The 13,879-nt window shown below is 41.7% G+C and overlaps 1 protein-coding gene across 1 annotated transcript in view; it reads left to right on the forward strand.

Moving 5' to 3' along the window:
- Positions 1-3,848: 3,848 nt before the first annotated feature.
- Positions 3,849-13,879, forward strand: part of mRpS18B (mitochondrial ribosomal protein S18B) — an 85,167-nt gene continuing 75,136 nt past the window's right edge. The window contains exon 1 of the mRNA XM_067145413.2: positions 3,849-4,181. Coding sequence (XP_067001514.1) covers positions 4,098-4,181 — 84 coding nt within the window. The 5' untranslated portion in view covers positions 3,849-4,097. The remainder of the gene's footprint in view (positions 4,182-13,879) is intronic.

Genomic DNA, 13,879 nt, shown 5'->3' on the forward strand with positions numbered 1-13,879 from the left:
ATTCATTTATCCAGAATTGCTTTAGCAACTTCGAAGTTAATATCTCAATACCACTTTCTTTCTAGACGTAATTTATTTATCCATTTCCGTATAGACATTTCCATTGATATTTGAATTTAGCGCGATTTGTTCAGGTCAAGTCACTAGGAGCGCCACCGTCGAATTGTCTCCCATTTTAGCAAGGCGAAATCCGTAAGCCTCCTCTACGAACCATGTGACCTTGCCGCGGTGGGGAGGCTTGCGTGTCCCAATGATGCAGATAGCCGAGCCGCAGGTGCAACCATATCGGATGGGTATCTGTTGAGAGACCAGACTAACGAATGGTTCATCGAAAGGGGGGTAGCAGCCTTTCGGTAGTTGCAAGGGCGGCAGTCTAGATGATTGACTGATACGGCCTTGTAATAATACTCAACATGGCTTAGCTGTGTTGCTACTGCTACATGGCTGAAAGCAACGGGGAAACTACAGCCGTAACCACCTCCCGAGGACATGCAGCTCTCTCTGTATGAATGATGTACTGATGATGGCTTCCTCCCGGGTAAAATATTCCGGAGGTAAACTAGTCCCCCATTCGGATCTCCGGGTGGGGACTACACGAGAGGGGGCGATCATCAGGAAGATGGATACTGACATTCTGCGAGTCGGAGCGTGGAATGTTAGAAGTTTGAATCGTTGTGGTAGGTTAGAGAATCTGAAAAGGGAGATGGATAGGCTAAAGTTAGATGTAGTTGGTATAAGTGAAGTACGTTGGCAGGAAGAACAGGATTTTTGGTCAGGCGACTACCGAATTATCAACACGAAATCAAACAGGGGTAATGCAGGAGTTGGTTTAATAATGAATAAGAAAATAGGGCAGCGGATAAGCTAGTACGACCAGCATAGTGAAAGAATTATTGTCGCCAAGATAGACACCAAACCAATGCCCACCACAATAGTGCAGGTCTATATGCCTACTAGTTCAGCGGATGATGAAGAAATTGAAAGAATATATGAGGAGATAGAAGATTTAATACAATATGTCAAAGGTGACGAGAATCTAATTGTGATGGAAGACTGGAACGCAGTGGTAGGCCAAGGAAGAGAAGGTAGCACAGTAGGAGAATTTGGATTGGGACAAAGGAACGAAAGAGGAAGTCGGCTGGTTGAATTCTGCACTGAGCATAATTTAGTCCTCGCCAATACTTGGTTCAAACACCACAAACGACGGCTGTATACGTGGACGAGACCTGGAGACACTGGAAGGTATCAAATAGACTTCATTATGATTAGGCAGAGATTCAGAAACCAGGTGTTGGATTGCAAAACTTTCCCAGGAGCAGACGTGGATTCTGACCACAACTTGTTGGTCATGAAATGCCATCTGAAGTTGAAGAAACTGAAGAAAGGAAAGAATGCAAAAAGATGGGATCTAGACAAGTTGAAAGAAAAGAGTGTGATGGATTGTTTCAAGGAACATGTTGCACAAGGACTAAATGAAAAGGCCGAAGGAAACACAGTAGAGGAAGAGTGGAGAGTCATGAAAAATGAAGTCAGTAGGGCTGCTGAAGAAATGTTAGGAAGGAAGAAAAGATCAACTAAGAATCAGTGGATAACTCAGGAGATACTAGACCTGATTGATGAACGACTAAAATACAAGAATGCTAGAAATGAAGAGGGCAGAAAAGAATACAGGCGATTAAAGAATGAAGTGGATAGAAAGTGCAAGGTAGCTAAGGAAGAATGGCTGAAGGAGAAGTGCAAGGATGTCGAAGGCTGTATGGTCCTGGGAAAGGTAGATGCTGCATACAGGAAAATCAAGGAAACCTTTGGAGAAAGGAAATCTAGGTGCATGAATATTAAGAGCTCAGATGGAAAGCCACTTCTAGGGAAAGAAGACAAAGCAGAAAATGGCAGGAGCATATCCAACAGTTGTATCAAGGTAACGATGTAGATAATTTCGTTCTGGAACATGAAGGGGCTGTTGATCCTGATGAAATGGGAGACCGAATTTTGAGGTCAGAGTTTGACAGAACTGTGAGTGACCTAAATAGGAACAAGGCACCTGGAATTGATGATATTCCCTCTGAATTACTGACTGCCTTAGGAGAAACCAGCATGGTAAGGTTATTTCATTTAGTGTGCAAGATGTATGAGACAGGAGAAGTCCCATCCGATTTTCGGCAGAATGTTGTTATACCTATTCCCAAGAAAGCCGGTGCTGACAGGTGTGAAAACTACCGCACTATTAGTTTAGTATCTCATGCCTGCAAAATTTTAACACGTATTATTTACAGGAGAATGGAAAAACAAGTTGAAGCTGAGTTGGGGAAGATCAATTTGGCTTCAGAAGAAATGTAGGAACACGTGAAGCAATCCTGACTTTACGTCTGATCTTAGAGGATCGAATCAAGAAGGACAAGCCCACGTACATGGCATTCGTAGATCTAGAAAAGGCATTCGATAATGTTGATTGGACCAGGCTATTTATGATTCTGAAGATGATAGGGATCAGATACCGAGAACGAAGAATTATCTACAACCTGTATAAAAATCAGTCTGCAGTGATAAGAATCGAGGGCTTTGAAAAAGAAGCAGCAATCCAGAAAGGAGTGAGGCAAGGCTGCAGTTTGTCCCCTCTCCTTTTCAATGTTTACATAGAACAGGCAGTAAGGGAAATCAAAGAGAAATTTGGAAAGGGAATCACAGTCCAAGGAGAGGAAATCAAAACCTTGAGATTTGCGGATGATATTGTTATTTTATCTGAGACTGCTGAAGATCTCGAGAAGTTGCTGAATGGTATGGATGAAGTCTCAGGTAAGGAGTACAAGATGAAAATAAATAAGTCCAAAACAAAAGTAATGGAGTGCAGTCGAACGAAGGCAGGTGATGTAGGAAATATTAGATTAGGAAATGAAGTCTTAAAGGAAGTAGATGAATATTGTTACTTGGGTAGTAAAATAACCAACGATGGCAGAAGTAAGGAGGACATAAAATGCAGACTAGCACAAGCAAGGAAGAGCTTTCTTAAGAAAAGAAATTTACTCACTTCAAACATTGATATCGGAATTAGAAAGATGTTTTTGAAGACTTTTGTGTGGAGCGTGGCATTGTATGGAAGTGAAACATGGACGATAACTAGCTCAGGAAGAAAGAGAATAGAAGCTTTTGAAATGTGGTGTTACAGAATAATGCTGAAGGGTAGATGGATAGATCGAATCACGAATGAAGAGATACTGAATCAAATTGGTGAGAGGAGATCGATTTGGCTAAATTTCACGAGAAGAAGAGATAGAATGATAGGACACATCTTAAGACACCCAGGACTTGTTCAGTTGGTTTTTGAAGGAAGTGTAGGTGGCAAGAATGGTAGGGGTAGACCAAGGTATGAATATGACAGACAGATTAGAGCAGATGTAGGATGCAATAGTTACGTAGAAATGAAAAGGTTAGCACAGGATAGGGGGGCATGGAAGCTGCATCAAACCAGTCTATGGACTGATGACTCAAACAACACAAATCCGTAAGTGTCGTGTATTGTCTCTACTGTATTTGCTATTACCTGCTCCATCAACAGCTCAGCAACCTTCCACTTCACAGGCTACATCGTTTGCTGAGGAGGAAATGGAAGACGATGAAGGCGGAATATTTTTTCTGCATAGGTATGTCCATTTTATTCATGTTTACTGGTAATTTTATGTTAGCGACTTTTCTTGGCGACTTTGACAAAAATTTGGCTATTTTTAGAGACTTTCATCAATGAATTTAGCGATATTTTAGGATGTACAGTTGGCAACGCTGCTCTGATTGGCAAACCAGTGACTGGACGTAGTGCGCTGGGCAGAGTCCAAGAAAAACAACGAAGGAGAAGGAATTTAAGAAGCAGAAAAAGAAGAAGTTCAGTTCGGCATTGCGCAGCATTGCGTGAGCAACTTAAAAAGTTGTGTAGGACAAGCCAGTAACAAGGGGAAATTGTGACGTTATAGATTTTTACGAAGTTGTTTTCGCTGCAGACATTTTTTTCCCCTTCGTGGCTGCCAATAAAAATATCAAGACGTGAAAGCTGGTGCGGCGAATATCTGATCTTTTATTTTTTGATATCAGCTAGCCTATTATTTACAATGTCTCTATTGCTCTCTTTGCGGAATCTTTTGTTCCCGAACACATTGACATCGGCAAACCCAAACGTTTTGGCTAAAAATAAGGTATTTGGTATTCTGAATTATGTGAAGCATTCTTGGGGACAATGGATTCTGTCAGAGAATAGGTGATTTGAATGTAGTAAGAGTATCCCTTGTCAAGACCAGTGCAGACATTACGTCAATCAATCACTACTGATCTGCATTTAGGGCAGTCGCTCAGTTGGCAGATTCCCTATCTGTTGTTTTCCTAGCATTTTCTTAAATTATTTCGAAGACATTGAAAATTTATTGAACATCTCCCTTGGTAAGTTATCCCAATCCCTAACTCCCCTTCCTTTAAACGAATATTTGCCCCAATTTGTCCTTTTGAATTTCAACTTTATTCATATTGTGATCTTTTGTACTGTACTTGTAAAGACACCACTCAAACTTATTCGGATAAAAATATAGAGAAGGGTGCTCAAGGATTATTACATAGAATGTTACTTGAAATGCTTCCAAGTTTACCTTACGTTCTGATACCATAGATTAAGATCACTATGAAGTATTGATTGAACATCACCGTTTTTGTTGATACTTCGGGATTACAGAGGAGAGTACTTACAAGCTGGTAAAAGTGAGAACTCTTCTGCACTCTGTTCACCACTTGCTTTGTGGCTAGTGTGTGTCTATAAATTACACTTCCGAGGTATAGGCTACAAAGTTTTCCACATTTTCCAGTGGATTGTTTCCTAGCCAGCATTTTCCTGGTGTGAAAACAGGAAACCACAGAAAAACATCATCAGGGCTGCCGACAGTGGGATTCGAACCCACTATCTCCCGGATCCAAGGTCACAGCTGCGCGCTCTTAACGGCACAGCCAACTCGCCCGGTCACTAGTGTTTTGGCTTCACTTATCTTGAGATTTAATTCTTTGAACTTAACCGTGCATTCATTGAGTATCAACTGTACTTGTTTCTCAGTTTCTACCCCCTGTGGGTGGGAGTGGTAGAATGAACCCAAGGTATCCCCTGCCTGTCATAAGAGGTGACTAAAAGGAGCCTCAAGGTCTCCGAACTGGGGAGCGTGGAATAGCGACCACGGGGCCCTGAGCTGAGCCATGTCATTGTTTCCACTTACTTGTGCCAGGCTCCTCACTTTCGTTTGTCCTATCCACCATCCGGGAGATAGTAGGTTCAAATCCCACTATTGGCAGCCCTGAAAATGGTTTTCCGTGGTTTCTCATTTTCACACATTAATTAAGGCCACGGCCGCTTCCTTCCAACTCCTAAGCCTTTCCTATCCCATCGTCGCCATAAGACCTATCTGTGTCGGTGCGACATAAAGCCCCTAGCAAAAAAATGTCCTATCCACCCTCACTTGGTCAACTCTTGTTCACTTTCTACACCAACGGTATTAGGATTGCGAATCCTAGGGAGTCTTTCATTTTCACGCCCTTCTTGGCCCTTGTCTTCCTTTGGCCGATACCTTCATTTTTCGGAGTGTTGTATCCCTGCCTTGTTTCGCCTCTGATTAGTGTTATATAGAGGATGTTTGCCTATTTGTACTTCCTCTGAAAATCATCACCACTACCACCACCGCCCCCACCATTCTCAGTTTCTCCCCAGATCGTGACGTCATCAGGGGATCACTAAACAATATCCTCTGCTGTCTTCCAGTTTTTTTTTAATTTCTCCCAGCACATTATCTTCTTTTCTACTATTTTAACTCTCTGTGTTCCAGTAAACTTGCTCCAGGTCTCTGATCTTCCCCTCGTTCTTCATTGTTCTGGCGTGGATTTCTCTCTAATTCGTTCTTATTGTACTGTTCCTTTCTTTTATTGAGGATCTCTCTTTGTCATTCCACCAGGGTGTCCCTTTTTCCCTTAGTCTTGCACTTGTCTATATATATAAAATAAGAATTTTGGCTGAACATTGCTCAGAATCTAAAAAGGATGGCATTTTTGTATCGGTCATGTCCATAGTAGCAGGGAAATGCATTTTTTAATTTTCCGTAATTTCTGTCTGTATGTATGTACACGCATCACAAAAAAAACAGCTGATCGCCATAAGACCTATCTGTGTCGGTGCGACGTAAAGCCCCTAGCAAAAAAAAAAAAAAAAAAGAAAACAGCTGAAGAGAATTTAATGAAAATCGGTAGTGGTCCTATCTTAATTAAAATCGGTATGCAAAGTCAGGGAATAAAACGCTACAATCTAGGCCGTAAATAATTTTATTCACGCTGAGTGAAATGGTAGTTTAGCGGAAGGCCCAAAAATAATTATGAAATATTTGTTATTAGTGGTCCTATCGACAAATACTACATAACTAAAGTTATACATACATACATACATACATACATACATTATCATTATAGACTGTTATGCCTTTCAGCGCTCGGTATGCAAGCCTCTGTGAATTTACTAAACGTCGCCACAATCCTCAATTTGCAACTAGTGTTGTGGCGTCGTTTAGTTCTATACCTCTTATCTTTAAATCGTTGGAAAATGAGTCTAACCATCATCGCCTTGGTCTACCTCTACTTCTCTTACCCTCCATAACAGAGCCTATTATTCTCCTAGGTAACCTATCCTCCTCCATTCGTCTCACATGACCCCACCACCTAAGCCGGTTTATGCGTACAGCTTCATCCATCGAGTTCATTCCTAAATTAGCCCTTATATCCTCATTCAGAGTACCCATCTACCATTGTTCCACCTGTTTGTACTAGCAATCATTCTTGCTACTTTCATGTCTGTTACTTCTAACTTATGAATAAGATATCCTGAGTCCACCCAGCTTTTGCTCCCGTAAAGCAAAGTTGGTCTGAAAACAGACTGATGTAAAGATAGATTCGTCTGGGAGCTGACTTCCTTCTTACAGAATACTGTTGATCGCAACTGCGAGCTCACTGCATTAGCTTTACTACACCTTGATTCAATCTCACTTACTATATTACCATCCCGGGAGAGTGGTGGTGATTAGTGTTTTCAGAGGAAGTACAACTAGGCAACCATCCTCTATATAACACTAATCAGAAGGAAAAATGGAAGGGATCCGACACTTCGGCCAAAGGAAGACAAGGGCCACGAAGGGCGTGAAAATGAAAGACTCCCTAGCCCTCGCAAACCTAATAGCGTCAGGGTCGGAAAAGAACAGGAGTTGACCAAGGGGGGTCGGATAGGATAGATAAAAGTGAGGAGCCTGGCACAAGTAATTGGAAGCAATGCCAGGACTCAGCTGAGGACCCCGTGGTCGCCAACCCACGCTCCAAAGTTCAGAGCCCCTGAGGCCCCTTTAGTCACTCCCGGGGGAACACACAGCCTAAATACTTGAAATTTTCGACCTGTTCTGGCTTTGTATCACCAATCTGACATTCAGTTCTGTTGAATTTCTTACCTACTGACATCAATTTAGTCTTCGGAAAGCTAATTTTCATGCCATACTCATTGCACCTATTTTCAAGTTGCGCCGGGCTGAGTGGCTCAGACGGTTAAGGCGCTGGCCTTCTAACCCCAACTTGGCAGGTTCGATCCTGGCTCAGGCCGGTGGTATTTGAAGGTGCTCAAATACGACAGCCCCGTGTCGGTAGATTTACTGGCACGTAAAAGAACTCCTGCGGGACTAAATTCCGGCACCTCGGCGTCTCCGAAGACCTTAAAAAGTAGTTAGTGGGACGTAAAACAAATAACATTAATTATTATTATTAATTATTTTCAAGTTGCAAAATATTAGACTGCAGGTTTTCGGCACAGTCTGCCATAAGACCAATCGTCAGCATAGGCCAGAGTGCTTACTAAATTTCTACTTAACTGAATCCCTCCCTGCCATTTTATACCTTTCAGCAGATGATCCATGTAAACTATGAACAGCAAAGGTGAAAGATTACAGCCTTGTCTAACCCCTGTAAGTACCCTGAACCAAGAACTCATTCTTCCATAAATTCTCACTGAAGCCCAATTGTCAACATAAATGCCTTTGATTGATTTTAATAATCTACCTTTAATTCCATAGTCCCCCAGTGTAGCGAACATCTTTTCCTTCGGTACCCTGTCATATGCTTCGAAACATAAACACAACTACCTATTCCTCTCATAGCATTTTTCAATTACCTGGCGCATACTGAAAATCTGATCCTGACAGCCTCTCTGTGGTCTGAAACCACACTGGTTTTCATCCAACTTCCTCTCAACGACTGATCGCACCCTCCCTTCCAAGATGCAAGTGAATACTTTGCGTGGTATACAAATCAATGAGATACCTTGATAGTTGTTGCAATCCTTCCTGTTCCCTTGCTTATAGATAGGTGCAATTACTGCTTTTGTCCAATCTGAAGATACCTTACCAACACTCCACACTAATTTTACTACTCTATGAAGCCATTTCATCCCTGCCTTCCCACTGTACTTCACCATTTCAGGTCTAATTTCATCTATTCCTGCTGCTTTATGACAATGGAGTTTATTTACCATCCTTTCCACTTCCTCAAGCGTAATTTCACCAACATCATTTTCCTCCTCCCCATGAGCTTGGCTGTTCGCAACACCACCAGGATGATTTCCTTTTACATTGAGATGATAATCAAAACAATCCCTTCACCTCTCCAGTGATTCCCTGGGATCTATTATGAGTTCACCTGAATTACTCAAAACACTGAAACACTGTTCATTTCCTTTTTCCCTCCCTTCCTAAGATTCTTTATTACTGTCCAGAAAGGTTTCCCTGCTGCTTGACCTAGCCTTTCCAGGTTATTACGAAAATCTTCCCATGACTTCTTTTTGGATTCAACAACTATTTGTTTCACTCTTTTTCTTTCATCTACGTAAAATATTCGTGTCTGGCTCGACCCTTGTTTGGAGCCATTTCTGATATGCCTTCTTTTTACGTTTACAGGCTGCTCTCACTTCATCATTCCACCAAGATGTTCGCCTTTTCCCATCTTTACACACAGTTGTTCCTAGGCATTCCCTCACTGTTTCTACTACAGCTTCCCTGTATGCCACCCATTCACTTTCTATATCCTGAACCTGCTTACTGTCTACTGTTCGAAACTTCTCACTAATGATATCCATGTACTTCTGTCTAATTTCCTCGTCCTGGAGATTTTCTACCCTTATTCGTTTGCAGACAGATTTCACTTTTTCTACTCTAGGCCTAGAGATACGTAGTTCACTGCAGATCAGATAGCGGTCTGCATCATCAAAAAATCTCCGAAAACCTCGTACATTCCTAACAGATTTCCTGAATTCGAAGTCCGTTAAGATATAGTCTATTATGGATCTGATACCCCTAGCCTCCCATGTGTAGCCGTGAATAGCCTTATGCTTGAAGAATGTATTCATAACTGCTAAACCCATACTAGCACAGAAGTCCAGCAAACACTTCCCATTCCCATTAGCTCCCATATTGTCCCCACATTTACCAATAACCCTTTCGTATCCTTCAGTTTTATTTCCAACTCTCGCATTGAAACCGCCCGTTAGCACTATTCTATCCTTGTTGACCCTGACCACGATGTCACTCAATGCTTCATAAAACTTGTCAACTTCATCCTCATCTGCACCCTCACATGGTGAATACACGGAGACAATTCTAGTCGTAATTCCTCCAACTGACAAATCTACCCACGTCATTCGCTCATTTACGTGCCTAACAGAAACTATGTTGCGTGCAGTGGTATTCCTGATAAAGAGCCCTACCCCAGACTCTGCCCTTCCCTTTTGAACACCCATCAAGTACACTTTATAATCTCCTATCTCTTCCTCGTTATCTCCCCTTACCCGAATATCACTTACTCCTAGCATATCCAGATGCATCCTCTTTGCTGACTCAGCCAGTTCTACGTTCTTTCTTCCATAAGCCTCATTGATATTGATAGCTCCCCATCGAATTCCATTTCGTTCGCCAAGTTGTTTCCAGGGAGTCCCTCGCCTGTCAAATGGGAGTGGGACTCCGTTACTCCCATAGGTCCGACGTTTGCTTAAAATGTTCTGAGCTCGGTAAATTCATGAAGCAGGATGCTACCCTACTTGCACATAGTCCAAGTGAGAATCTCTCCTCTAACGGTTTATGGACCACCGGTGAATTGTATAGTTCTAGCTGCCTGAGCACAAGGAGGGCCATGACTCAGAATATGTCCGAGATGCCCACTCCCATTTCATAGCAACTGGTATCCCGACTCTCTGGACCACTTGCTAGGCCACTCAGCCGTTGCCCATGGTTCACGCACTAGGATGTGACTACAGTAACCCACACCATATATAGTATTAAATTTCCGATCATTTATGTCCTTATACATTTTTACTGTACCAGCTATGATTCATTCGTATCAGAAGCATTAATACTATAAATACATGTATACTCTTACTGAATTATATACATTATAGACAAAGTCACACTTATCAAAAAAAAAAAAAAAGGCTGTACTACTTTTGCCCAGAAATTGGCGACATTCTGTGCATTTTCTGTTGCCTGAAGTAGGTCTTGTACTGTGCACGTTTTAGGGCACCTACTACACTGCAACAAATGAGACGTCATCTGGATTACACCACACTCGCACAATCGCACAATGAGGACTCGTTTTTTGCTGCAACCTCTCGACGTATTTCGGGAGGGACAATACCAGCAAGAATGTACAATTTGTCCAACGGAGTAGGTTTTAGACAGCCAGTAATGATGCGACACGTATCGTTTAGAGCAACATCTACCTTCCTGGCGTGACTTGACTCGTACCATACTGGGGATGCACATTCCGTTGCAGAGTAACGCCAGGCAAATGCTGGGGGGCTGTACTCTAAATAAGGCTGAGGCCGCTTCCTTTCCACTCCTTGCATATCAGTGCCGAGTCACGAGAAAATGGGTAAACAGAATTTAATGAAAATTGGTATGTTAAGTCGGGGAATAAGGAACTAAAGTCTGCGCTATAAATAATTTTGTAAGGCACGCTAACTTTACAGAGTCGAAAGAAAACTAAATGTGTAGGCCTACAACATAGAAAGCTCGTAACATTGATCAACAATAATATTACATTGACCATTGTTTGTTGTGATGTGTTTTGTGTCTTCTGTTGCCACTCATCTCCAATAGATGGGATTACTGCTGTATACCGAGCTTTTAAATATTTGCTTTACGTCGCACCGACACAGATTGGTCTTATGGCGATGATGAGATAGGAAAGGGCAAGGAGTGGGAAGGAAGCGGCCTCGGCCTTATTTACAGTACAGCTCCCCAGCATTTGCTTGGTGTGAAAATGCAAGTTCACAGCTGCGGGCTGCTAACCGCACGGCCAACTCACCCGGTCGTACCAAGTATAACAACCTGCCTGAATATTGGTGGGAAGCAGCTGGGGAGTTAGATAACTTTCTTCTTTAGCATGCCATTCCTCTGGTTCATAAATTTTCTGATACTACTGGTACATAACACAACTGGTTCGTCATAGCATTCGAGCTATTCAATCCCTATTCTGAGGTACTGATTTGAATCAGTAGTGTGCATCACATTTAATGGAATAATAGCAGAGGAGTATTCATGGCTGTGTGCGGCCTGGTCATTCCAGCATTAGAACTTTGGACTGTTAGATCGGCACCGTAGTACTGATGGTTATGAATTTCATGTTTTTGGTCCGTATTGAACTGAGAATAATATATAAGTAATAATAATAATAACGTAAATGTTTCCACCTTTTCAATACAATATATTCACAAAATTACAAAATTATACGGTACTAGTTTCGACCCATATAGGGGTCATCATCAGCCGTATTGGAGCAAAGATCATTTGTGGCGAAATCCTAAGACAATATTATTTTAAAGAATAACAAGTGAAATGAGATGTTATGGTAATAGTTAATAATACAAGGAATATAAATACTAAGAGGTTTTTAACAAAGAATAAAGTATAAATGGGGTGTTGTAAAAATTATAATCATGGAAATCAGTAAGTTCTTGTATTGAAATGAAATATGGCTTAGGAAGAGGGCTTAAGGTTGGGCTGAAGGGTGCGGGAGAAAGTGTAATTGTCTTGGAAAAGTACCTTTGATTAAATTTAGGATTGAGTTTAGGTTGGCTGCATTATTGTTTCTGAGGAAAGTGATAAATAGATCGAAGAGTATGTTGGGTTTCTCTGAGATTTCATTGAGATTGTGACTGGCATTAAAGTATTGGTCTAGGTGTATGTAGTAATTTTCCATTATGTTCAGTAAAGGGCCCTTGTTTGCTAATACGAGGATGTCCATGTCTTGTTCAATATTGGTGAAATTATGGTTATAATCTTGCATGTGTTGGCCGATGGCTGAAAACTTGTTGTATTTTATTGCGTTAGTGTGCTCGTGGTATCTGATAATGAAGTTTCTCCCGGTTTGCCCGATGTAGGTTTTTTTACAGGTGGTACATTTTATACAATACTTCACACATCAACAAGACCAGCAGTTTTTTAAAATCAGGAGTTTATAGGATCACTCTCCACTACTTCTGTAAGCAGTTGGCTCCATGGGCCCCAGGGGCTCTCAACTTAGGAGCATGGATTGGTGACCACGGGGCCCTTAGCTGACTCCTGACCTTGCTTCCACTTACTTGTGCCAGGCTCCTCACTTTCATCTATGCTATCCGACCTCCCTTGGTCATTTCGTGTTCTTTTTCAACCCCGATGATATTAGAGCACTCAAGGCCTAAGGAGACTATCATTTTCACGCCCTTCGTAGCCGTTGTCTTTCTTTGGCCAACATATTCATTTTTCAAAGTGTCGGATCCCTTCCATTTTTCTCTCTGATTAGTGTTATATAGAGGATGGTTGCCTAGTTCTACTTCCTCTTTAAACCACCACCACCACCACCACTTCTGTTAATCTTGCGACTGACTCTTGTGTTGAACCAACTGTTGTTTACTACCAAACTGTTTCTTATGCAGAAGTCTTAGATGTTCCCCTTCTGAATTCGTTCTCCAATGGCTGTGTGGTCCAGTCGCCTTCTCATATCATATGTTGAAAACTTCATTATGGTCTGCAGTGACAGTTGTTACAAAGAACAAGGCAAAATAGGGTCCACCTATTCAATACAATACAATACAATATTAATACATACATACATACATACATACATACATACATACATACATACATACATACATTATCATTATAGACTGTTATGCCTTTCAGCGTTCAGTCTGCAAGCCTCTGAGAGTTTACTAAACGTCGCCACAATCCTCGATTTGCAACTAGTGTTGTGGCCTCATTTAGTTCTACACCTCTTATCTTTAAATCGTTAGAAACCGAGTCTAACCATTGTCGTCTTGGTCTCCCTCTACTTCTCTTACCCTCCATAAGAGAGTCCATTATTCTCCTAGGTAACCTATCCTCCTCCATTCGCCTCACATGACCCCACCACTGAAGCCGGTTTATGCGTACAGCTTCATCTATCGAGTTCATTCCTAAATTAGCCTTTATCTCCTCATTCCGAGTACCCTCCTGCCATTGTTCCCACCTGTTTGTTCCAGCAATCATTCTCGCTACTTTCATGTCTGTTACTTCTAACTTATGAATAAGATATCCTGAGCCCACCCAGCTTTCGCTCCCGTAAAGCAAAGTTGGTCTGAAAACAGACCGATGTAAAGATAGTTTCGTCTGGGAGCTCACTTCCTTCTTACAGAATACTGCTGATCGCAACTGCGAGCTCACTGCATTAGCTTTACTACACCTTGATTCAATCTCACTTACTATATTACCATCCTGGGAGAACACACAACCTAAATACTTGAAATTATCGACCTGTTCTAGCTTTGTATCACCAA

The sequence above is a fragment of the Anabrus simplex genome, chromosome 4, assembly GCF_040414725.1.
Source record: "Anabrus simplex isolate iqAnaSimp1 chromosome 4, ASM4041472v1, whole genome shotgun sequence".
NCBI classification, from domain to species: Eukaryota; Metazoa; Arthropoda; class Insecta; order Orthoptera; family Tettigoniidae; genus Anabrus; species Anabrus simplex.